The sequence below is a fragment of the Sarcophilus harrisii genome, chromosome 2 (genome assembly GCF_902635505.1).
Source record: "Sarcophilus harrisii chromosome 2, mSarHar1.11, whole genome shotgun sequence".
Classification (NCBI taxonomy): Eukaryota; Metazoa; Chordata; class Mammalia; order Dasyuromorphia; family Dasyuridae; genus Sarcophilus; species Sarcophilus harrisii.
In genome coordinates, this window is record NC_045427.1 from 432,575,715 (window position 1) to 432,603,053 (window position 27,339).

The 27,339-nt window shown below is 38.0% G+C and overlaps 1 protein-coding gene across 1 annotated transcript; it reads right to left on the reverse strand.

The window, feature by feature from the left end:
- Positions 1-986: 986 nt before the first annotated feature.
- Positions 987-26,706, reverse strand: BPIFB4 (BPI fold containing family B member 4). Its single transcript, XM_031949320.1, has 15 exons — positions 26,694-26,706; positions 22,680-23,637; positions 20,132-20,236; positions 19,799-19,942; positions 17,973-18,036; positions 16,701-16,761; positions 15,238-15,329; positions 13,070-13,273; positions 10,857-10,910; positions 8,872-9,042; positions 6,596-6,663; positions 6,379-6,421; positions 5,048-5,111; positions 3,082-3,158; positions 987-1,383 (listed from the first exon to the last, which is right to left on the reverse strand). Exons 1-15 carry the CDS (start codon positions 26,704-26,706, stop codon positions 1,360-1,362), a joined length of 2,142 nt encoding a protein of 713 aa, XP_031805180.1. The 3' UTR covers positions 987-1,359.
- Between the last annotated feature and the right edge of the window lie 633 nt (positions 26,707-27,339).

A 27,339-nucleotide genomic window follows, 5' to 3' on the forward strand; every position in this document is an offset into this window, starting at 1 on the left:
GCTCAGACTGTCCCAAGATCACACAGCATGCACTCCTCAAGGCAGGTATTCAAATCTAAATAGCCTGACTCCTCAAGTAAGCATAACTTTGTCATTGTTGTTGTTATTGTTATTTTCTATAATGGGTATTACATTCTAGACTTTAAATACAGGATTTGGGGTATTTCGTAGACTTATTAGGCATAGAATTGGAAGGCAATGAAGGAACTCTAGGATCATAAAGGTAGAGCTGGAATAAGTCCTGAATGCATCTTATCTATCCTTTTGGAGACCAAGAAAGGGAAAGGAGTTCAATAAAAGTCACATAAATAGAAAAAAGCATGGGTTTCAATCTGGCTGGAATACTCACAACAGTAAGATAAAAGATTCACTGTAGTTGTAATATTGGAGGATTTATATATAGAAGAGATTTAAGAGAGTGTCTAGTGCAGGAGTGGGGAACATTTATTTCTGTCAAGGGCTATTTGGATATTTATTACATTATCCACAATCCATAAAAAATTATCAACTTAGAGAACTCAAGCAGTGAGAGGTTATTGTACCCAGATTTCAGTTCATCATCACCTATGGTTACTTTGACAAATGATTTTGTGGCAGGCCAGATGTTCACCACATATGGTCTTGTGCAACCCCCTTTTTTTTATAAAGGAGGAAACTGAGTCCAGAGAGGTGAAATCACACAGTAAGTAGCAAAGCTGGAATTTGATTGTCCAATTCTTTCAATACTCTTTCAACTATATCACACTCCCTCTTATTCTAAGAGACTCGGGATATTTTGGAATAGAAGCAACTTGAACTGCTATATTGTCAGTATTTCCAGCACGGAACTGTACACTGGCCCTGAGACCACCCCTCTCCCAAATGCATACCCAAAACTATTAGAAACTGGGAATTCCAGCTCTGCAGTAAAGTGATATCATACCACAAGGCAGCATGGGGTTGTGGAAAGAGCACTGGTGGCGCCATTATGGAAACTCATCCCCATCTGAAGTGCAGACAAAGGGGAATCTTTTATTGAAAAAGCAACATGAACAACAAACAATGTTCAAAACATCCTTGTCTCTACAGCCCTTACCCATGTCCTTTTGGCTGGTCTTCACCTCATTTTAGCAAATTGGGAAATTCAATTGCTTTGGAGCAAACTATGGCTGCCAAGTCCCCTAAGGCCATTTCAGTCAAGTCAGCCTTTAGTGACAGGTGTCTTGGGGGGATGGATGAGCTCAGGCACCATCTTTGTGAAATAACAGGGAAGGAGAAGATCGTCCTGCCTTCTTCAGGGCAGTGATGATGGTACTATGGAGTACTAACTTGCAGATGGAGAGAGGGAGCTTAGAGCTCCATGCCTTGGTCTTCTTAAACTCATGCACTCAACACAAGGAGGTCCTGAGGGAATGAAGCACAGGAGTTTGGGTCACATCTGTCCCTTGATAAAGAGAGCTTTTCAACCAGCGAAAACTTTTTGGGGAAAATGACAAAAGGAGGGTTTCAACAAGTTAAGTCCTGCAGTACTGTCCTCTGGGTATGTGCCATAGCTCAGCCTCAGAGGGAAGATAACCTAAAATGAAGCCCTACTGGAAAAACCAAAGGCAGAGGCTTCAGTAGTCACAGCTTTTTGCTGGGGTCCAAGGTAGACAAGTCTCATATCAAGTTCCTCGGATTCAAGCAGAACTGTGCTCCATCACCAATATACATTCCCTTCTCATCCAAATCTTTTTGGGCTCAGATCAGGTTTTGCCTTCTCTGAGTTTTCCCTGAGAGCTCTCTTCCCAACATCTGAAAGTATTCTCCATCTCTTCAAATTTTCCTAAACACTTTGCATCTTCCTAGCAACTCTATCACACTCTATTTTTATTAAGCCTTTGTCTTAGGAACTTGGGAATTGATTATGTGACATGAGAGACCATGGCATGGGACCACCCGATATTGCATGCCCTCAATAGAAAATGTGCTCTGAAGAATTGAAGTAGCTCAAAAGAAACATAAAATGTGCAAAATTAGAGAAACTAACCCAAATGTTAACACAGACGATTTGTGCCCAACCTATAGTAAAGCATTCCAAGCTCATGTTGGCCACATTCAGACACACTATAATATAACTCTAACAAAATTCTTTGAGAATAAAAGGCAACAATCTGGGGGAGGGGTGGGGGGTAAGAGGTGAAAAATTGGAACAAGAGGTTTGGCAATTGTTAATGCTGTAAAGTTACCCATACATATAACCTGTAAATAAAAGGCTATTAAATAAAAAAAAAAAGAAAAAGAAAAAAAAAAAAGAGAATAAAAGGCAACAACCAACCAATCAATGCACATCTCAAATCCTTTGAGGGCAGTTGCTATGTTACTTTTCATCTTGTATTCCTAGCATGGAACACAGTGCTAAATAAGTGCTGAACTGATTTGAATTGGTATTCTGTTCCAAAGAAACAATGCCACAGAATAAATTTCTAGTGTGACTTTCAAAAGTCACCAATTTACACTGATTCCATTTAGTTTACTGTCTTCAGTCATGTTTCCCAAAGTCCCCTTCTGGCTTATCCTTAGACTCTGCTCTAGTATCCCAAGTCTCTTGGCTAAAAATATATTTACATCTTCCAGCAATGAACATGTGAAAAGGCTTACTGGACCAGATCCCAGTGGAGCCAGATATAATAGAAGCAGCTCAGATATAATAGAAATAGCATTGGATTTAGAAGGCCCAGTTTCCTTTTCCCCTCTGACATTATTAATAAGGTAACCTTGAATAAATCACCTATTCTCCCTGTGCTTCAATTTCCTCATCTGTAAGATGAAGATAATAAGCTCTACCCTGCCTCATTCACAGGACTATGGGTAAGGACCAGATGAAATATGGGCAATAGTACTTTGTAACCAGGAAAAGCTGCAGAAATGAGCTATTATGATGACAGAAATCAACCAAAAAGGACTCCTATAACCTGATTGCTTTGGCTCCCTGTCTCTTATCACCTGGTAAATGGGCTGCATGAAAAAAAAATGAATAAATAAGTGGATGGAAGATGAAACCAACAGGAAAACAAAGACATAGCATAGGAGAAAATATACCCATCATGTCAACACTCTCACCTCCAAGACCTCAATATCGGCATTGCTGAAGTCAATATTCAATATTTTGGGGAGTGGAACTCCAGAGCCTAGCACAGCTGTGAAAAGAAGCAGGCATATATGATCAGTGTACAAGGGAGGGCAGATGCCTCATGTACTTTCATCTACTCCCAACAAATATAACCCAGCTTTCAAAAATAAAGCATTTTGTATAAGACTTTCCTAATTGGTGAAACAATATTAACTTAGTGTTTCATGTTTCTATGAGAGCAAGATACAAGAGATTTGGAGAGGAGAGACCCATATGATTTATTCTTTAACAGAGACACACTTTCTTCTATATTTCAAGGAAAGACCCATATAGGAAGAAAAAAAATATTCTGGGAAGCAACAGACATATAGAGGAGCCTCCACTGACCCATGACTGATTTCTAGCTTGCCTCCCTACAGACATCAGAGAATTTCTCCTTGGATGAGAACAAAACTTGTCTCTATAAAATGAGATTTCAGCTCATTCCCATCTAAAAAATTCATTTGCTTATTTGTATTTTCTAGTATATTCTCGTTTGGAGGACTTCCCTGGTTTTTGTTTTCTATTTGCTGGGATAAATGGCTTACTCATTCTTCACTATTTATTATTAAACTTTATCATTAGCTTTTGGTGAGGAGTCAAATCTACAGATGTAAACTTGGTGTACCCTCCCCATTCAAAGGAATGCTACAATAGAATCTACTAGCTTTGTTGTTCTGGAAGATAGAAAAATAGCACCCTTAGATCTACTGTATTCAGGGCTGGGCAGAGTGGAGAAATATAATTCTAGTCTGAAACATCTTCAGAAAAGAACAGGTAACTCCAATCCAGGTAACATCAAAATCTTTTGAGAAAGATGGGCATGATTCTACACATATTATCCATGCCTCCCAACAACCGGTCCTTAGATGACTGATGTGAACAAACACAACTTACATAAACAAATACAACTTGACTTGTATTACAGTCAATACAAACCCTACATGTACAGGTTCTATACACATCTTGAAGGTTATTCACATACTGTCTTTTTTGCTAGTATCTAAATTCCTTGGGAGTTCTTTTTGTCTTTCTTTGTATCTTTAGTGCATTTGCCTAATATACAGTATGTAATTAATAAACACTTGTTGATTTAGTGTGGACAGAATTGGCCCATATTGTACCAGGTACAATGAAAATTCCTCTCATTACATTGTGAGAGCAGAGTTATTCATTCTGAGGAGCCTAGAGGAAGTTTAGAGCTTTCAATAGAGGGTGAAGAAGAACAAAGTTAATACTAAAAAGGAGGGGTCTTAGATTCTAGCCCCACCTCTGCTACCAGTTTCTTATGTTTTTAGTCAATTCACATCCCCCTCTCTGAGACTCAGTTTCCTCCTCTGAAAAATGAGGTGGTTGATCTAGAGAGGCTCTAAGGTCCCTCACAGCTCTATTCTGTGGTCTAAGTTTCCTTCTAACTCAATGTTCTATGTTCAATGTTCTCAAATTCTTTGAATTTTTTAATATCAGAATCACCCCAAAGGCAGACAGCTCTGAGGTTCTACACAGTCAATGAATCTAGAGAGTTTCATAATCCATTTGAGCAGCAAACTCAGAATTATGACCCTGAGTCTTTGATGGTTTCCATTTTGTTAGTGGACTCTCCTTTTTAGTCTCATTTAAAAAGGAAGAAGTATGTCATTAAGAAGATTTGCATCCAAAATTGTTAAAGTGAAAAAAAAAATTCTCTTAGAAGACAAAAGGTTATCTTCAGTTATTTGGAAAATCTAATTACATGAATCAGAGGGCCTTGACAATACCAGAAAAATGAGGTATTATGCTATTACGAGAATGATATTAGAGAACATTCAAAAGCTACCTCAAATTGATTTGAAATTAACTACTGTGCTCATAAGTGTGAAATTAAAGTGCAGGAAATACATGACAATATCTCTACAAGGAATTGATAGCTGTCATTACCATTCATCGCCGGCATAAAAGCAAGGTCAAAAATCTTGCCGACCAGCACTTCCATCAAGCCAACCTATCAGGGAGAAGAAAGTGATTTTAAGAAACTTAAAAATGGGAATAATTGTTTAACTTGACCCAGCGTTCTTCCCCATTTCCCCCTTTTAAAAATATGTTCTTTAAGTCTTGTATCTTAAATTGATTGAGGGAAGCAAGTAGTGAATCAATAAGCATTTTTATGCACCTTCTACATGTCAGACATAAAATTATATGAAAAGCACCATAGCATAGCCCAGTGGATAAAGAGCTGCCCTTGCAACCTAGAGGACCTAAGTTCACAACCCATCTCAGATAAATGCTACCTTCAAAACCCTTGGCAACACCTCCTGGTATCTAGGCAACTCTCTAAAATTCAAAGTTGCTAATCTGCATTTGTAATGAGTTTCCTCACAAAGACTCAGAGCCCTTTACTAATGAAATCACAGGTCTGATCTAAAGAAGAAAAAGGAAAAATTATATCAGGTCCTGGTTGGTAGGTTTATAGATGTAGAAGCAAGAGAGTGCCCTACCCTCGAGAAGTTCATGGACCTTTAGAGAGATCATTCAACCCAACATTCTCATTTTACAGGGGAGGAAATAGAGCCCTAGAGAGGAAAACTCACTTGCCCAGAATTTTACACCATGAATAGACGGCAGAAGCGAAATCTCAAACCCCGTGAATCCAAGGTGAGTGTTGTTTCAGTTCAGTTCAGATAGAACTTCCCCATAGGCAGCCTCAGTAACATTCCTTAGGGGTCCAAGAGGTCATTTCAGAAGTACTATTCATAGCTCATTCTTTTAATTCAGTGTTATAGTCACTGAAACCTTCAAGTGCATCAAACACCATTGGAAAACAATTGACACTTCACATAGCTCCCTAATCTTCAGGCATTGAACATCCTGAAGGTTGTTGAAGACTAATTATTTCATGGGTCCTGATATGGGAAATTACCATCCCATTTCATGGGGAAAATGCCACCAGTGATGATGCATAAGAGTTCCATCCAGTAACAGCCAAGAGTCTTTCCTGGCTCCCTCCTTGGTGAAAGACAGAGTATGTGATGGAATGAAAGAAGCCCTGTGCTGGCAATCAACCCAAATTTGAGTTCTAACTTTGTCCCTTTGGCTTTAGGAAAATCATTTCCTTTTTCTGGACCTCAGTTTACATACCTGTTAAATGAGGGTCCAGAGCTATCTGCTCTCTAAGATCCTGCTGTGCTTTCTGATTCTATATGTTCTATGTTTTAAACCCTGTTCTGACATACTGTGATGTTCCCTTTTCCACCTCCCAGTTTGGCACTTACATCAAAATTGCCCACATTTGAAGTTTTCAAGGTGAGTGTTGTCCTAAGAAAAAGAAATCATCCAGTTAAGGTAAATGAATATTTTTCGGCAGTGATAAGATAGTTGGGTATTTGATCAGTTATAATTTTTAAAAAATTATTCTCGAAACCAGTACCCCTCATCCCAGCCATGAACCTTCCTCATTTGGGAGCAAAGAAAACTCAATGAGTTGCTTACTTGTCCAGCTTAGCATCAATCATAAGCTTATCACCTTCCACAGAGAACATGGCCAAGAGTTCAACATCCTGAAAATAGAAAATATTTGAGAGGTGTGTGAGGGATAGGTCACACATAAAATTACATGAGAAGCAGCATAGCATAGCACAGTAGATAAGAGAGCTGCCCTTGCAACCTAGAGGACCTAAATTCACAACCCATCTCTGATAAATGCTGCCTTCAAGACCCTTGGTAACACCTTTTGATATCCAGGCAACTTTCTAAAATTCAAAGGTGTTAATCTACATTTGTAAAGGCAGCTTCCTCATAGGGACTCAGTATCCTTTAGCAACAAAATCACAGGTCTTACCTAAAGAAGGAAAAGGAAAAATTATATCAGGTCCTCTATTGGTAGATATATAGATATAGAAGCAGGATAGTGCCCTGCCCCACCGAGGAGTCAACAGGTCAACAGAAGAAATGTAACTTCTAAGAAATGTCTTGACATACCTGGAGTCCCTGAGGATAAGAATTGGTTCTATCACTAATTAATTGTGTGACATTGAAAAAGTCATTTCATTTCTTTAGATATCCATTTTGTCCTACACTAATGTTGATAGTAATCCTGGACTACTTGATTCACAAAGATTGTTGTGAGGATTCATTGAGACTAGATTTATAAAGCCCTTTGTAAATGGTAAAGCATCATAGAAATAATCAGGAGCTATTGTTGTCATAATTGGAATTATGAGTTATCTCAGTGTTAATAAGAGCAATGTTATGGGTACTATTTTTCCATGAATGACTTATTTCCTGACAAGATGGCCATTCCTTGTCTTTTTGAGGAAGGGAGGCATGAGTGGTTTGTGATCTACTACAACAAGCATCTGGCTATTGATAGAAAGACCTCTATCAGTTTCAAAATTTTGTTCATTCATTTCTCATCCTGATCTTGTTTCCAACTCTAATCATCTACTAATTATAAGGAACGTAGAAAGAAGCTTGAGTGATTCAGGCAAATTCATCTCCACTGCTGGAAAAAGATGAGTTTATTGATAGAAGATGAGTCTCATCCACTCAGAGCTGAAAAAGACCTCAGACATTTCTCCCTGAAGTAGGATTTCCATCTACAATATGACAGAGAAATGGCCATCCAGCCTCTGAAAATCTCCATTGACAGGAAGCTCACTGCTTCTAAAGTCAGTTAATTTCATAATTGGACCACTGTGAATATTAGTAATGTTTTCCTTGCATTGAATCAAAATCTATCTCCTCCTAATTTCCAAGTATTATTTCTAATTCTCTCCTCCAGAGTCAAGCAGAAAGGTAAACACTTCCCCATAACAACTCTTTGTGATATGTGAAAAGAAGTTTAAAAGATTCATTTAGGAGAGAAAGTTTATCTAAATAATCCCAAAGATAACTTCCAAAGCTGAGATTCCATGATTCTGTGAACATAAGTTTCCCCTAAATTTTTCCTTCTCCAGACTAAACATCTCATTTCCTTTGAATAATTTTGTCTAGGAATCACTGGTCCATATTTGGGGAAACAATGTTCCCTACCTGTTGAGGACCATGCTTAAGTGTGGAACCCAGAAAGCCTGTAAGAAGGTTAAAGGGGACTGCTCCATTCAGGACGGGTCAGCTCTCCAAAGCCCCCACAGTTGTGAATGCCAACCCCTACAGCTGTGAATCACAGCATACTAGAGAGACTTAAAGGAATGTTTTGTACAATCTGTATCTTACTCTGAGTAAGCTAACAGGCTCGAGGAAACCCAGAGTCAGAGATATCTGTCTGGAAGTTATAAAACAAATTTACTGATGCAGATATTTCTTGGTAAAGAACGTATGCTTTTCTTTAATCAATAATAGCCTTGATGTGCTTTAAAAATATATAATCTATATAAGGATGAAATAAATCAGAGGTAAAAGGTTAAGAGATTTTCACTGCAACTGCCTCTCAGTCTCCTTATATAGACAATAAGTCATCTCACATGACACGATCTATTCTACTGGTCAGAATTAAAACCCCAGGCCAGTCACTAGCAGGTGGTTTGCATAACACCTACCCATGATCAGAAAGCTGGACAAAAAGTAACTTTTTATCATCATCAGTGATTGAGAGTTTATCATGAGGACATTGGAAATGACTGTTCTCCATCATCAAAGATGGCACTCATAGAAAAGGACTATAATTCCTCAGAGAAACTTTGGAGATCTTCTGCCTTTGCATTTTTTTACATTAAGTCTTTAGGACTAAAACCAAAGTTGTTAATACTCTTTACTCAAAAACTTACCACATTGAGAAGACAGATAGTAGTTTCCACATCATTTGGCTGGGACACCTGTACTTCGGAGGTTGCAAAAACTGTTACCACACATTGATCTTTTTGTAAAGTGACATCAGGAGGATTGGGGACCTGAATTTTGATGGTCAATGGACGTGATTCAGGATACTGCTGGAAAACCTGGAGAATCACAGATGATAAAAAAACAAGACCATTTGACTCTGAAAACTTCATCAGGAAATCTTATAGGAAAATGTAGGACAGTCAACTTTTCTGGATTTGTCAAGGGTTTCCTGCAGTCTTCCAAGGGTTTTGATGCTTGGCCAAAAAATTTTACAAATTTATAAAGTGGGTGGATTGAACTAGCTGCTTAAACAGTGGTTTGTGACTCCATAAGGGAGTCATAACTGAATGTGGGGACTATGAAAATATGATTTACTATCAGTAAATGTTTGAACCATACACCTATTCATATATCCTAGCACACATAAAAATTTTTCAGACAAAAAGGGCTCACCCAGATCAGGTCATCTTTCACTTCTCTTCTAGATATGTGTCCAACTGTAATATTAATAATAACATTCTAAAGTACTTTCTGGTTCTGATGTTCTCTGTCCTTTGCTCTAAGATCCCTTCCAACTTTGAGACTGATAAAATGAGTATGACTTCTAAGGATGCTTCCGTCTCCAAAAATATATGGGTTGGTAATTCCATGTCATATATATATATATATATGTATAGTATATATACGTGAGTATATATATAGCAATATATATAATATATAATATAAAGTAAGATAAGCCTTCAGCTTATCTAGCTCAGGTCCCTTTGATTTTGAAAGAATTTCTTTTTTTGAGGAAAAACAATTTATCTAGAAGTATCAAATCCCACAATTGTTTACAAATTCTTTCACAGAAAGTTCTGTTCCAAAAGGCAGATCTTCAGATCCCTTCAGAAGGAAAATCTGCCTAAAGCAGAACATTGAAAATTTATTAAAAGGCAAAAATATTCCTGCTTCTTTAGGAGAATTAACCTTGAATGTCACGACTAAGTAACTTTTCAGCCAAACCGTGACCTTACAGAAAGACTTAGAACTGTCTTTCTCTATAATTTCTGATAATATTTAGTGTCCATGTTTTCTTTTCTTTTATGGACAGTGAAAATGGAACATTTAATAATGGGACATTACTAAAATTACTATCTGCATAGATATCTACAAAAACTCTTGTGATATAAAGCAGATTTTCATCATTATAATGTGTTTTGTGTTTGGTAAATGTTTTACAATACCTACTTGCTAAATATTTTTCCTAGTAAATTTATTTATTTTTAAAACACATTGCTTTATGAAATATGTTGGGAGAGAAAGAAAGAATCCCTAATTGTTATATTCCTTTCAGAAGAGAAGTTCCTAATTATCTAACCAGATCCCTCTTTTATCATCTACACTTAGAGTCAGAAGCCCTGTGATGAAGTCTCAGCATTACCATTTACTAGGCATTCTATTTGAGATAGGTCATTAACTTCTTACTGTCCTAGTTTTTTCCTCTTTAAAATGGAAGTAATAATACTTAAGGTGCCTCTCTCATGATATTATTATGAAAATCAAATAAGGTCATGTCTGTAGAAGACTATGTAGCCTAAAACTCCTTATGACTGTGATCTCTTATCACTGCTGTTATGATCATGCCTTTAAGATTTTGGTCTCAGAGATTCTACTTAATACTGCACGAAAAGTCTTACCATCATTACAATGCACCTGAGGGAGGAAAGGAGAACACTTCACTTTGCCAGTCATCCTTTTTTCCAAATTAATTAAACTTTTACTAGCTATGTCATCTTCAAGTTATTAAGCTTTATAGCCTCTTTAAATTGGAAGTAACATTTGAACTGCCTTCTTCTTAGGCCTGTTGTGAAGTTTACTTTCTTAAAATTGATGAAGACCACACAGAGATTCAGGATAGAACAGAACCCCAGGAACCAATCTTACTCACCTTAGGGATCAATGCCCCCAAAGTGGATGTGGTTAGAGGAGGGAGCTCAGGAAACTGTAAGGAAAAATAAAGATTTCTGTGAACCTTCCTATAACAGAAGTTGGAAATGAATCCCTTAAGGCAGTGGTTCTCAAAGTATGGTCTAGAGAATCCTAGGGATCTCTGAAACCCTTTTAGAGGGTCTACAAGTTCAAAAATAGTTTTTGTTTCCAATATGGTAAATGTCTATAAATATAATCCAGATAAACAAAAATGCTTTGGAGAGACCCTCAATAATTTTTAAGATACTGAAAACAAAAGTTTGAGAACCACTGCCTTAAGGATTCAAATATTCTCTTTCAAGGAAAAACATAAAATAAAATCAATCCCATGAAAAAGTCAAACTGCTTTTCACATAGAATACTATTCAAGAGGTTAAATTTACAAAACTAACCCTAGAAAGGCTAATTTCTGGCTTTTTGACCCACTATGCTTGCCATTCTATTTACTTTCACCAAATGCTGCCATTTTAGAGGGACTGGGGGCAGCTGGGTGACTCAATGAATAAAGCACCATTCCTGCAATCAGGAAAATCTGAGTTCAACTCTTACTAGCTTTGTGACCCTGGGCAAGTCACTTAACTCTGTGTGCCTCAAATACCTCATCTGCAAAATGAGCTGCAGAAAGAAGTAGCAAACCATACTACTATCTTTACCAAGAAAACTCCAAATGGGTTTGTGAAGAATCACACATCACTGAAATGGCTAAACAATAAATTTATCACAAGAATGAATAATAGGCACAGCACACAAAGACAAAGGCAATGGTGCCTTTCCCATTATGTGTGTGTGTATGTGTGTGTGTTCTATACACACACACATACACACACACACACACACACATATACATACCTATGTTATATATCCACATGTGTACACAAGGGTGTTGCACACATTTGTCTCTGTATAGAGTGAACATACATTGTGTAGACAATGTATACATATATGCTTATGTGCATATGTGTATTGAACATGTATATGTACATATATATTTCAATAGTTCAAAACAACCATTATTTCACCTATGTGCAGACTACCTCCATCAATGAAGATCATGGTCTGTAAGTCTTCATAAATTGTGGCATTAACAATAATAATTCTCTTGTGGTTAACTTTATGGAAATACACTGTTAGTTCTCAAATGACAGATACACAACTTAAAGAATCCAGAGTACCCCACACTACAATGAGGTATCAATAGAACTTAAGTGAGGGTTAAAAATAATTCTCTCTTAAAATAACACACATTGACTCATTAAGTGACATTTGCCTAATATACCCAAGCTACAGAGGCTAAATAATCCAAACAAATGGTAGCTTAGCTAAATTTTTCATACTTCAAATGGTGTAACAGTGTAATAGAGAAACAGAGAAGAAAAAAAAGTTTGATGTCTGCAGTGGGAAAAGTATTGGAATTGGAATTAAGAAACATGGAATTGAATCTTGGTTCTGACACTTTCTAACTGTATGAACCAGGATCATTTACTTCCTCTCTCTGAACCTACATCCATAAAATAGGAACCATATATGCCCAAACATAAAAAAAAGGTCTTGGACTAGATCAGGGTTTCTTAACCTTTTCTGTGTCCTAGAACTCTTGAGCATGCTGGTAGAATCTGTACATTCCTCTAAGAATAATTATTTTAAATGTTTTAAATGAAATTTATAGAATTACAAAGGAAAACATATATTGAAATACACTTAACATTTTTTAAAACACCTATAGATCGCAAATTAAGAACTCCTGATAAAGGATACCTGTATTACCGCGCCATTTCTTTTTCATTATTATTATAGCTTTTTATTTACAAGTTATATGCATGGGTAATTTTACAGCATTGCCAATTGCCAAACCTTTTGTTCTAATTTTTCCCCTCCTCCCCCTCATCCCCTCCCCGAGATGGCAAGTTGACTAATACATGTTAAATATGTTAAAGTATAAATTAAATACAATATAAGTATACATGTCCAATTATTTTGCTGTTCAAAAAGAGTCAGACTTTGAAATAGTTAGGGTAGCCTGTGAAGGAAATCAAAAATGCAAGCAGACAAAAGTATAGTTACCATGCCATTTCAAGTTTTATGATCTATATAAATATTTGCTTCCCTAACTGGCCTTCCCCAAGGTCAACCAGAAAATGTCCCAGATTAAATGGTCCAAGTGGAATTATTTACCATGCCATCGGTGATGTCTATATCCAGTGCCCCTTGCTTCTGCAGGAGAGCCAACACTGAGCCCAGGAAGTTGGCAGAAATTGCAAGCTGGGAATTGGTTGAGTCACCCATGGGTGGTAAGTCTGGCATCTGGGGTTTTGGCATAGTGGCTGGTCGGCCCAATGGATAGTCAATCAGACCTCCTCCAGCCTCTCCAACAAGAGTCTATCAAGAACAGGGGAGAAAGCTATGCATAGATATCATCAGTCAACCAACGAGTACTCATAAGGTACTCACTATATACTGGTGAGGCACTGCACTGCTGACATTCCTCCCCTTCCCCCAAGAGATCTTGGAAAGTTGATAAGCAGGAAAATAGCCACTGCAGAAGCCACAAACACATACAAAATGCACACCAAGGAAAGAGTTTACAAATGCAATAAAATGAAGAAGGCACAAATGGAATATTGTGATGGGAAGAGAAGTAATGGTAATTACACTACTCAAAAGGGTTTTCTTTATCAGTTAATTTTTCCATCCTACATAAGTCAGTGGAGGCAGCTAAGTTTTACAGTGAATAGACCTGGACCTGGAGTCAAGACAATCTGGATTCAAATCCAGCCTCAAAAACTTTCTGACTTTACAAAGCTGGGCAAAGTCACAACCTCTGTTTGCCTCAGTTTTCTCATTTATAAAAATAAAGCTAATAATAGCATCTACTTCCCAGGGTTGTTATAAGGGTCAAATCACATAATATTTGTAAAGTGCTTTGCAAACATTACAGTGTTATATAAATGCTAGCTAGCATATAAGAATCCTATAATATTAGTTGTTCATCCTTCATGCTCAAAGAGGAACAATGGAATCATGAGGGTGATGTCTTGACTTGCAAGTAAATTGGATTTAAGTGAGGGAGAGCTTCACAAAGTCATCAGCCTCAATCTTTCTTTCAGAATCATCAATGTCTAGGGACAGGATAAAAATCAAGATGATTGCCAATGGCCTAGGATGCAGGGGATGATCTTGAAGTCATTGATCTATAATATTGATCTATAGATTCTTTATCCTCTAATCGTTGACTGGTACAACCCAATTCTGGTGATTACCACATACCTCTGGACATTTGAGGCAAGTTATTGTTGAGAAGAGGTGTTGGGTTTTACAACCCACATACAAATGTGGGTTTCAGAACACATACAAATGAAAACACAATCCTTGGAGGCCTCTCTCTATCAGGAAGGTTAATGGAATAGATAATGCTGGGTTTGGAATCTAAGAATCATAGATGTTTGGAACTAATACTTTAAAGACCATTTAGTCCAATTCTCCCATTTTACAGAAAGTGAGGTTCAGAAAGGCAATATGACTAGCTCAAGATCATAAGGGAACTGTGTTTAAATCCCATTCTACTTTTTACTACCTATAGGACAATGAATAAGTCTCTCTCCTTCTCCAGGTCTCAATTCCCTCATCAGTGAAATAAGGGAGTTATACTTTAAAATCTTTTAAATATCTCCCAAATTTAAATACTACAAGCTTATGAGGCTACTATTTGAATCTTGGACTCCAGAATGGTACCTTATTTCTGCATTTCCCAAGAGAAAAGGGATCCTAGGGAAGGGACCCATTTGCCTATGTCTATCTGCAGAGTCAGCAGGAGGTATCTATGCTGCTAAATTCAGATTAGCAAGAGGACCAGGTACTATTGATATCATCTGATTTCAGATGAAACTGATTCAGTTCTGTCCTTCTGGAAGATGGGAAGGAGCTCTGACTTTGGGCCAAAAACAACAGTTCTATCAGTTGCTCAGTAGGAGCACTTATTTGCTGTTTAATTATGGACACAATACTTATTTAGCCTCTTAGAAGGTCAGTATCCCAAACTATAAAACGAGGATAACAAAATCTGCACTATCTAGTTCACAGAGTTTTGAAGAAAATGCTTTGAAAACCTTAAAATGCCATATAAATGTAAATTGTTGACTGGGACTATAACTCTGAAGCATTGGGAAAGTGGGAACTTATCTCCACAGACAATGAGCAAGAATATTGTCTTTATGATAGGAAGCAAGTAATAGGTCCTCCGGAAAGGATCTCTGAGACCAGGAAGGTATCCCAGTAACTCCAGATATAAAGGAAAAGCGTTTTACCACCTTCTAACTCAACGTCAATGAAATGGCTAGACTTACATTTAGATCCAGCTCCAGGAATTCACCAGTCACCAATGGAAGACTTGAAAAGGTATATTGAACACTTCCTAATATACCAAGTGGTATTAAAGCTGAAGAGAAACAGGTCAGGGATCAGGGGAAAAAAATGAATACACTTCTGCCCACATCAGTTCATTCATTCATTTAAATAAATATTTACTAAGAACATACTGGGGTTAAATATAAATAAATAATTTTTAAAACATTGAAATAATTGTATTAAGTACTAAGAGAGAAACAAATAAGATCATGCAGATAAAAGATTACAATATGAACCATTTCTGCCCTCATGAAGCACACTACCTAGTACAGAGATAAGATCTCAGAACAATTTACCGTGATTAAATAATACAAGAGATCTGAAATATAATGTTATTTATAGCTTAAGGGGAAAGTTCTTCACCAACTCAAGGATGAGAGTCAGGGAAAGCTTCCTGAAGGAGGAGGTATTTGACTTAGTAAAGATGAGGAGGGAGGATACTCTAAGGTTAGGAAATTGGGTCAAACAGAAGTATAGAGATAGGGGAATGTACAGTTCAGAGTTTGAAGAAAAACAAATTGTTCACTGTTTGGACTGTCAACCCAATAGGTTCTCTACCCCTCACTCAGTGGAAAGAACCTTATGGAATCTATGGAACCTAATGGAAAAACTAGTCAAAAGTCCTTCACTGATAACTTGGGCTGGCCCTCAAGATGCTCGTGCCTGTTTGGAATGCAAAAAATTTCAGCCCTCCATTTGTCTTATACAGACTCACTGAATTTCAGAATTAGAAGGCACCTTAGAGGGCATTTTTAGCTCAACCCAAACTTGACCAGATAAATGTCCACAAGTAGTTATCCAACCTCATTTAAAGATTTCAAGTCATAGGGAACTCATCCCCTTTCCAGACATCCCGTTCTTCTTTTGCTAAGTTCCAATTACTAAGAAATTTCTTTGTTATACCAACCAAAATCTACTCCTCTCTGCTAGTTCCACCCTTTGCTCTTAGTTTTTCCCTCTGAAGCCAAATAGAGCAAACCTTAATCCATTTTCTATATAATATCTTCAGTCTAATTATCTCCGATCCTTTTAGTCAGTCCTCTTTTAGTATGGTTTTCCAGCCTTTCACTACCTTGATCACTCTCCTCTGGATGCTCCTGAACTTGTCAATGCTTTTTTAAAAATATATTACCCTCAATAGGACACAATGTGGACTGAATTATTTCAAGAACTACAAAGCTCTCTTTTCCCTTATTCCAGATCCAGTACCAATATGATCTTGAGTTTTCCCCTCTGGAATGTTTTGGGGAAGAACATAGAGCTATAGCTAACAGATCTCATAGGAGTAGTTCTGTCCTTCCACAGAGTTCAGATGTAGAAGTCTAAAGGATAGGTCTTGGAAGTATTGTAATGGGCAGAATCCTGAGGCAGGAGAAGACATGAGAGAACAAAAAGAACTTACAATCCACAAGACCCAGTTGGTCATTGACAAGGCCCAACACGACATCCACAATTGGACAGAGCTGAAAGGCAATAGAGTAGCAATGTCATAAGAAGGCACTCTAAAATCCAGCCCATAGGAGTCCTGGAGGGTTAGAAAGCTCTGCCATGGGTCTTCCAGGCTCAGAACAGGGTGGGGGGGATTTTTTAAAACATTTATTTAATATTTTCCCCAGTTACATTCAAAACAATTTATTTATATTTGTTTTTAAGATTTTTGAGTTCTAGGTTCTCTCCCTTATCCCTACCCACAATTAAAAAATCACATTTGAAGTTGTGCAAAACATTTCCATAAAAGTCAAGTTATAAAAGAAAACATAGATCTTCCACCATAATAAAAATAAAACCCTCAAGAAAAGTTAAGTTAAAAATAGAGAGAATGTAATAGAGAATGGTTCTATCTATATTCAGACTTGATCAGTTCCTTCTCTGGGTATGGATAGGATTTTTCATCATAAGTACTTCAGAGTAGGTATGGATGATTGTAGTCCTGAAAACAACAAGGTCATTTACAGCTGGTCATCCCAGAACATTGCTATTACTTTGATTACAGTATATTTCACTTTGTTCATGAAGACTTTCCAGAGTTTTTTTTTTTTCCTGAGAGCATCCTGCTCATCATTTTCCAGAGCACAATATTATTCCATTAGAGAAACTTGTTTGGAAATTTTTTTTACAATTTCTACTGCTAATTGTATTTTCCCCCATTTATTCTCTCCTTTCAGTTAAACTGTTATAGGGTGGAGAATTTTTATAAAGTACCTAAGGACATTTACTTTGCAAACTCCTTCTGGAATGGAATGACCTCCTTTCAAGAGACTGGTCCGATTAAAAGAAAGACTTGTCTCAAAGTTAGTAATTCAAGGAGACAGGCCTTGATGCTTTCTTTCCACCGCAAAATAGCCAATCTGGTACCTCTCCACCAGGTTTCCAATACCTTATGGGTTTTTGATGAGTTTCCCCCCCAACCATGAACTTCTTTATATGTTCCCATCATCTCTCTTCCCAATGGGAAAAATAATTGTTTGCCTCTTCAGTTGAAAGTGGTTCCAATAAAATGCTACTTTCTTCTTCCCTTTTCCATAAAAAGACAAAAACCTAATCTAAGAGAATTTCTTGAATTCTGTCAGAAATAAGAACTTCACTACTTCCCAGAATAACCAGTTTCATTATTGGATAGCTCTAGGACTAAAAACCAAGAACACAGAACCCTTGGGATTTCTCCCCCACTTACCAGGTCAGGAAGAACATTGGCCAGGACTCTGTTCACTAAGTTATCCACAAGATTAGGGAGCAAGCTGGAAAAGCCAGAAGACAAACTGAGTGAGAAATTGATAAATATTAACATCCCCTAGGTTTGCACCAGGAAAGAAGAATTTTTTATTCCCCTAATGGGATATAAACTTCTAAATGACAGAGATTGCCTCATTTTTGTCAAATATTCAACCCCTAGACAAGTGTCTGGCATATAATAGGTATTTAATAAATGTTTGTCAACTGATTCATTAAATAGCTTGCCATTGATGAGCTGGCATAGTATAGAGTAAATGGTATGATTTAGCCTGACTTGTAATGTCTTGGTTTGGTAGAAAGAGTATCACAGCATGATACAGAGGAAAGAGTGCTTCTCTTGGAAATATTGGAATCAGAAGAAACCCCAGTTCGAATTCCACACCAGACACTTACTAATCATATGATCCTAAGCAAATAACTTACTCTCTGTGCACCTCAGGCTCCTCATCTCTAAATGGATATAATTGTACCTATAGCATCTAGCTTATTGGGTTTTTAAATTTTTTTTCATCTAGCTTATTGTAAAGAACAAATGAAATACCATATATAAAGTACTTTATAAACTACAAAGCACTAGATAAATGTCTTTGCATGGTGTGTTCAAGTTTCCTGGATGGTTGTGAAAAAAAAGCAAGGGAAAAATATATAATGCAATAACTACAATAATGCAAATGAAAAGATCAAAGTAAAATAAATTGAGTAATAGAAAAAGCTAGCAAAGGTCATGGAAAAGAGATAACACCATATATTTACTACCTCTTGACAGAAAGGTGAGGGACTTCTGGAAGAAATATTTTATATACTGTCAGACAAGGCTGAGGAGTGTGATATAGAAATAAAAGAAATCAAAAAATTTTTCAAAAAAACTTAAATAAGATAGACACCAATATTTCCTAGAGTTTCCTTATGGAAAGTAATAATGACAATATTTCACACTTCTATAGGGATATATATAGTATGCAAAATGTTTCCTTTACAACTTGGCAATGCAAGCATTAGCAAATAAAAACAGTAAGATTGAGAGAAATTGGGTCAAGACTGGACAGCTAGCAAATTGGGGAGCTGGGAAGACAATCCAAGTCACCTGACTTCAAATTAGGGTTCTTCTTGTCACATCTACCCCAATATAAGGATTGGTGATCATCTACATGGGGAACTGCTTCCAACACTGATTAGAACCTACCTGTGACATAGCAGATAAATTTTAGAAAATTGCCCACAGCAATACAATCTAAATTATTTTAACTTAAATAAGCCAGAGTCACACAATTGGCACTAGGTCTTCCTCACTCTGAGCCAGGGGTCCTCAAACTATGGCCCACGGGCCAGATGCGGCAGCTGAGGACGATTATCCCCCTCACCCAGGGCTATGAAGTTCCTTTATTTAAAGGCCCACAAAACAAAGTTTTGTTTTTACTATAGTCCGGCCTTCCAACAGTCTGAGGGACAGTGAACTGGCCCCCTATTTAAAAAGTTTGAGGATCCCTGCAACCTTCCAGCCATAGCCCCAGGCTTCCTCTAAGTCACACTACCTCTCAGTACAATTGGAGGCAATTAGAAAATGTTCTGTTCCTTAAGTAGATCTCCTGTCATCAATCTCTCAGATGAAAGTCATCTCACAATAGGGATCAGTGAGAATAGTAAGAATGACATCACTGCCATACAAACAACAAATAAATGCATCTTGCCAATGGTCAGGGTCTTTTTTTTAATATATAAAGGGCAATATAAATTGAAGGGAGATGTCCAGACACAGCTGTCACTCACCCCCGAAGGAGTTTGACCTTGATGCCTCCCAAAAGGGTGTCACATCTCTCAATGACCAGCCGGGGATAGCCTGTCCGGTCCATCGTCAGCCGGACTTTGGCGGTGATATTCACTTCTACAGCAATGTCCAGGAAGCCAATGAGACTGGAAAGAACAAGAGATAGTCATCTTCCCATCATGCTTGGACCATGCCTAGGATCCCACAGCTAGACAGAGCTGAAACACAGGCAAGGACTTCTGATGACAAGACTTTAGACCAGTATATCACAGGTTTATTGCTATTCTGTCTAAGTGACCTAAGTGATGTAAAGCCCCAGGGTGAAGGAGACTCACCTTTTGCCATTGATGGCCACTCGAGTGTACAAGCTCAGGTAGACTCCCACACCAGGCAGGAGCCTTACAGATACTCTGGGGAGTGTGAGTTCCACAATTCTCAACCTGCAAATTGGGAAGAGCAGAGTAAAGAAGTGTTGGGAGCAAGAAACTCAGATACTGGGATGATACGCATATCCCGAAATGGAGATCAGGGTACCTCATAAAAGAAGGGAAGGAGCTAAGAAGGAATTCAGTCTTCCCAGACCATGAAAAGGGTCATTGATCTTAGAGCTGGAAAGGACCTTAGAAACAATCAAATCCAATCCTTTCATTTTATGAAAGAGAAAATTGAAGCAGGGTCATATAACTAGTGAGTGTCTGACATTGAATTTAAATAATAGACACTTAATAAATGCTTATTGACTAACTGATTCCAAGTCCAGCACTTCAGCCCCTGGGCCATCTAGCAACAAGATCATGAACTCCCCATCTTTATTTTCAATCTAAAACACAGGAAACAAGATAAGGTTGATTCATAGAGTATTTGTAGTCTTGAATGCTAAAGCCAAATTATAGCAAGGGGGATCCCTTGCTTGAGTTGTTGGTAATTGTTGTTGGTTGTTGATTGTTGGTATTTCACTGAGTGTACGTACATACTGGAGTTGCCAAGGAGGTTCTGGTTGATGTTTATTCAGGATGATCTTTATTGTTGAGATCTCCATGGGTAATCCTGACAATGCATGCTTTTCCCTACATAACTCTTATTTTACAAAGCAACCACCATACTAAAGATCAGATCATGACTACAAGTGAGAAATCCTGTTTTAATCACATCTAATTATTTGTGATTTTAGAATAAAACCTTTAACTAGTAGCCTCCAATGAATCTCTGAGAAAGAACAGCCAACTGTATAACAATAATAATAATAATAAATTCCTTTTTCCATATCATTTTAAGAGTTACTTAAGTATTTTTCCTCATTCAAAAATTCAGTAAATTATTATAAAAATAATAAATTATTTATAATTATAATTCATTAATATTATATTCATTTTATAGACAAAGCAACCAAAGCTCAAAGCAATTAATTCATTTGCCCAAGACACATAGCTACTGTCAGGGCCAAAACTCAAATTCTCGTCTCCTAACTTTAAAACAAGGAATCTTTGCATTTCATTATCTCCAAGTCATTAAGAAAATAAGACCCAAAAGAGAAATCCTCTTGAAGAAGGAATAGTTCAAGATAGGACTGCCATATATCTTTGGAGTATTTCTTGGATTTCCTTTCTAAGCGCTCTCCAACATTTGGAAAGATTTAATCCTTTGTCATACACAATTACCAACAATTTCTTCTATAACATATTTGTCCAGTGACCATATACTCTTTATTTGAAGACGTCTAATGAGGTGGGACACAAGTAGCTCATTCAGATAACTGCTAAGAATATAAATAGTCAAATATAATAGCCTTGAAAAGAAGAATATTTGGGGCTTGGGTTTTTTATCTCCAGCAGCTAGCTAAATGGCTGATTTATAGTAAGAGAATGATAATGAAGGGACTTATTATTTCAGTGGTGTGGGAACTCCCAGATGAAGAAAGTTCATCTTCTAATTCAAACCTTCTCTGAAGCTTCATGTCTGTGGATAGTTTTCACAAGTACTAAGAGGAGAAGTGAATTTCCCACAAAAAAAAAACATGAAGAACTATGGAACAAAAGTAGATTTGGAATCACAGAATCATCACATCATAGGATCATAGATTTAAAGTGCCAAGGATTAAGAGATGATCTAGTCCAAGGATTCTTGACTTTTGGGGGCCGTATATCCCCTTTAATCATATCTTGTGAAACCTATGGGCCCCTTCTCAGAATAGTGGCTTTTAAATGATTAAATCAAAGTGCATAGAATTACAAAGGAAACCAATGATATTGAAACAAAGTCATGAAATATTTTTTTTTAAGTTCACAGGTTTCAGATTAAGAACTCTTGATCTCAGTTCAACTCCCTCCTTTTAGAAGTGAGGAAACTTAAGATTTACAGATTTCAAGTGTTTTGGCCAAGTTTACACAAATAACAAATTATTTTCTAGCAGCTGCAACTTCAACAGACTTATTAAAAAAAAAAAAAACTTGAACTCAGGATCTCAAAAGATCCAAGATTATAGAGCTAAAAGGAGACTTTAGAAATGAAGTAATCTAACCTTCTCTGGGTTAGTTAGGTAGTTAAGTGCATGGTGTGCAGGGGCTAGAGCCAGGAAAACACCTCTTTGTGAGTTCATATCCAGTCTCAGACACTTACTAACTGTATGACCCTGGGCAAATTGTTTAACCCTGTTTGCCTCAGTTTCTTCATCTGTAAAATGAGCTGGAGAAGGAAATGGCAAACCCCTCCAGGATCTTTGCCCAAAATAGGGTGAACAATAACCCTCTCACTTTTCAGAGAAGGGAAGTGGAGCACAGATAACAAGTAATATGACTGGTCTGCTTCCAAAGTAGGTACTTTTTTCTTCTCCCATTTAGATGCTATCATTAACATACAGTATGTGAGATTCAAAGTTTTCCTTACCCTGTGATTCCTTGGACAGTGCTGAGGATGCCACCTTCGCCAAGGACACCAAGGACCCCTCCTCCTCCAAGAAGGCCTCCATCTCCCAGAAGACCACCACCACCAAGCAAGCCCCCTTGTCCAGACAGGATGCCATCTGCAGCCAGCATCCCTCCTGTGCCCAGCAGCCCTCCTGGACCGAGTGCTCCAGTGGCCACACCAGGGGGGATCTCTCCAGGGCGCAGGTCACGGTGCTGATTTCTATTATCTAAATAGTTCACAGACCTATAAGCGCGCCCACTACGGCCCTTAACACCTCCATAGGCATTATTGACGTTCCGGAGATCCCTGACGCTCCCGTCTGTTTCTAAAATTTCACCATATTTGTATTTACCACCGAGGCGAGCAGTGTTTTCATTGGATTCAATGAGGCCATATTTGTAATTTCCTCCAAGTTGCTTGCCGTTGTTGTATTTTTGGGGGGTTCCCCGAACATGGAAGTCATTATAAGGAACACCACCAACACCTCGAGGAATTTCAGCACGTCTGTAGTCATCATAACGATCATAACGGTGTCGGCCGCCACCCAAGAGCCCACCACCGCCACCACCGCCTCCCAAGAGCCCACCACCGCCACCACTGCCTCCCAAGAGCCCACCGCCGCCACTGCTCCCACCACCTAACAGCCCACCGCCACCACCCAATAACCCGCCACCGCTGCCGCCCAACAGCCCGCCACCGCCACTGCTCCCACCACCCAGCAGACCTCCTCCAACTCCACCTAACAGATCATCGCTGTTCCCACCACCCCCACCACCAAGCAGGCCCCCCAGCAGGCCACCTCCACCCCCTCCACCTCCTCCTCCTCCAAGAAGGCCCCCCAGCAGAGGGCCCCCGCCATCACCACCGGCTTTACCAATGGGAACCTCTCTCAAGGCTGATCGAAGAGCATCTCCTTGCTGCAGAGTACCAGAAATGGCTGAAAATAGTTCAAAGAAACTCCATAAATCAGCATATCCTTCCTTTGTAGGACCATAAGGTCCATGAATTTTAGAGTAAGAAGGGATCTCAGAGATCATTTGGTTCAAACTTCTCCTTTTATAAGGAATGTGATGATTGCATTGATGCAGGGAACTCCCCTATAAGAAAATTCCTTCTACAAGTGCAAATGGACACCTCCTTTGGTCCATTGTGCAGTACTAAGAGGTTACTAGTGAGTTGCTGGGGTTACACAGGCAGGACTTGCACCCAGATCTTCCTACCTCCAAATCTAGCTCCCTACCCATCATGCTATAATGTCCTTCTGTTATGGAGGAAAATGAGTTCCAGAAATGGAAAGATATTTATTTTAGGTGATATAACTAACAAGTTGGCAGCTACTAGGTAGAATGCTGAGCCTGAGGTGAAAAAGACTTGGATTCCACTCCAGTTTCAAACATTTACTAGCATTTTGACTCTGAGCAAGTCATTTAGCTTCTTTTTGCCTCAGTTTCCTCATCTATAAAATGGGGATAATAATAGCAACTACTTCCCAGAGTTGTTTTGAAAATCAAATGAGATGATAATTTTAAAGCAACTTATCACAATACCTGGCACATATTAAATGCTATATAAATGCTGTTGTTGTTATAATTATTTTAATTATTATTAGTATTATTTAAAAGAGTCCAGATTTAGATCTATTCTCTTACTCCAAACCCAGTATTGGATTTGTTTTTTTCTCACTTTCTCTTCTTCCTCCAATAAAGCTCCTTTAAACCCTTAATTTTATGATAGATTTTGTCTGAATTCCCATAGATTTTTTTGTCATAGCAGAGCAAAATCCCAGTTATCCAGAATTCCTTTTACTGAGGACTTTTGGTAAGCAACATCCAATATAAAAAGAAGAAATAATGAATAAGAAAACAAGTCAATAAGAAGGATTTGTTGTTACTATTTTTAATTCCTGGGGGCATCTTGGGTTCAATCCACCATCAGCCACATTTCATAGAGTTCAAGAAAAGCAGCAAGGACTGACTAAGAAGCATTTAGTTCTGGGCCTACTTCTCTCACTTCCTAGTTTTGTTGTATTATGTTGTAATGGGTTGCTTGTTTTTTCCAGAGTAGACCTATGATTTTCTTGTTAAAGAGAACAAACAAATTCTCTGTCCTAATTCCAACTGGCACTCCTTCTACAATTCAGCATCTAAGCTGGAGGCAGTGTACCAGGCCAAATATGGAGGGTACATCACAATTAAGACTTGACATTCCATAAATTCTTTTTTTTTTTTTTTGCAATTTCCAAAGTCTCCTTTATTGACCAGCATAGGATCAGTAACTGTTTATTTCATACATACATGCATACAATTTATATAGTCATATATATATATCTTATATGCATGTATACATGTACATAAACAAAGTTTGAAGGCATGACATACAGAAATTCTTTAATCCATCATTCCACCATCCTGTCCTCCTCCAAAAAAAACACACACATAAATTCCATGAATTTGGAAGGGGAAGGGCTCATTATTCCCTCTTACTATACTCCCTTCAGGACAGAGAAAGGAAAAGGGAAGCCCACCCTACCATAAAACAATGGGGATTCTTCAAAAAAGAAAAAAAAAAACAGAAACCAAGGGCCAGGTCTTCAAAGGCAGGTCTTTTATCCCCCATGCTGTGCTGCTTTCCTCACTTTTTAGCCTTTTTTTAAATTTGAGAAATTTATTTGTTCTCCCTGGGCCTTAGTTTTATTTTTCTATACAATGGAGGTGAAAACCTTTGCTCTGCTTTCATCTCAGAGCTCACATACACATCTGATGCACATCACAAAGCTCTATCCATGTGGTCACAGTTGGAGAGGAAAGGAATGAACATTATGAAGTGTCTACTATATGCCAGCCAGATAGATGGTGCAGTGGATAGAATGCCGGACCTAGAATTAGGAAAAGTCATCTTCATGAGTTCAGATCTAGCCTGTCAAGTCACTTACCCTGTTTGCCTCATTTTCTGCATCTGTAAAATGAGTTGGAAAAGGAAATGGCAAACTATTCCAGTATCTTTGCTAAGAAAACCCCAAATAGGTTATAGAGAGTCGGACACTTCTAAAATGACTGCACAGCAATAATATGCCAGACACTGTGCTAAGCACTTTATAAACATTATTATTTTGGTAATACTGAATTATTATCATGATCCAGCCTATTCTGAAAGAATTCCTGTTCAACAGGATAAATCCTTAGATTCACAGGACCCTCTGTTAACAACAAAGCTTCAGGTACAGTCACTTGACTCTACTGACTAAGGCAGAGAAGTTGCCTTATACATAATAGAAAGATGTTCAACTATATAGTTTGCAACAAAAATTTGGAAATAACCTTCATACTCAGTCTCTACCAATTACCAGAGGACTACTCTTACCTCAAGTATTCCAGATAAAATCATAAATAGGACTAACTAGTCCAAAATCACTCATTTTACAAATAAGTAAACTGAGGCCATAGAGATAGCTAGGTGGTCAATGGATAGATAGAGTGCTGGGCTTGGAGTCAGAAACACTTGATTTTAAATTTAACCCTACTCATTTAGTATCAGTGTGTCCCCAATCAAGTCACTTTACTTGTGCTTGCCTTAATCCACTAGAGAAAGAAATGACAAACCACTCTAATTTTTTCCAAACCACCTATCCCCCTTATTTTTTCAAAGAAAACTGAAGTCTGGGGAGAGAATATAACTAGCACTATCACACAAGTCAGTGGCAGGGCCAGGATTAGAAAGTAGGTCTCCTGACTCTCTCACCCCAGTTTTTTGTATGGTCTACCTGTTCTTTGACAGCACCTTTTTACTTCTTCCAAAACTCCTCTCTTAGAGCAGCAAGGCTTAGTACAGTACTTGGCACACAGTAGGCACCAAATTAATGCTTATTGATTGATATTAAGATAAGCTCTTGAAGGGATTCTCTTGTACCAGTACTCAACATCTGAGACCAGAGCCTATGGGCCTCTCCTTTGTCTCTTCAAAGAGATGACAATTATTGGGCTCCTCCCTTCTTACCTGTATAGGCCATGGCCCTAAGGGGACACTTACCATTACTAAGGACTTCTTTGCTCACCCTGAGGACTGTATTTGTTTCTGAGAGAGTGCCAGTGAACACCATGGAGCTACACAGAGCTGCTAGACACCACGTTTTCAGCATCTTGTCTGTAGTTTCCCTAAGAAGGAAGCTTCTCATTAATCATTAATGGTAATTAAATGGAATTTGATAAACATACATTAACACTTGTTATAGGCAAAGAATTGTCCTTTGGCTTGAGGGGAACACTATCATCTCTGCTCTCATGTAACTCAAATCTCATTGGGCTATTAGGTATAAACTGAGGCAGCTAAGTGGAATTAAGATAGAATGCCAGGTCTGGAGGTCAGAATATTTGAGTTCAAATTCATCCTCAGAGATGTACTAAGTATGTAACTCTGGGCAAGTAACTTAACCTTGTTTGCCTCAGTTTTCTCATCTGTAAAAATAAACTAAAGAAGTTTGCCATTTTTTAATGGCAAAGCACTCCACTATCTTTACTAAGAAAACCCCAAATGAGGTTACAGAGAATTGGAAGTAACTAAAATGACTGAACAACAACAAAAGATGCAGATTATAAAATTGTATCAGAGCAGTAAAAACACAATTTTGTATGAGCCTCAAAGG

Coding starts and splice junctions, on each gene's coding strand:
- BPIFB4 (XM_031949320.1), bottom strand. Junction 18,037..19,798: donor AAGGTCAAACTCCTTCGGGG/GTGAGTGACAGC, acceptor TGGCTTTTCCAG/CTTGCTCCCTAATCTTGTGG. Junction 16,762..17,972: donor CCAATGTTCTTCCTGACCTG/GTAAGTGGGGGA, acceptor ATTGCCTTTCAG/CTCTGTCCAATTGTGGATGT.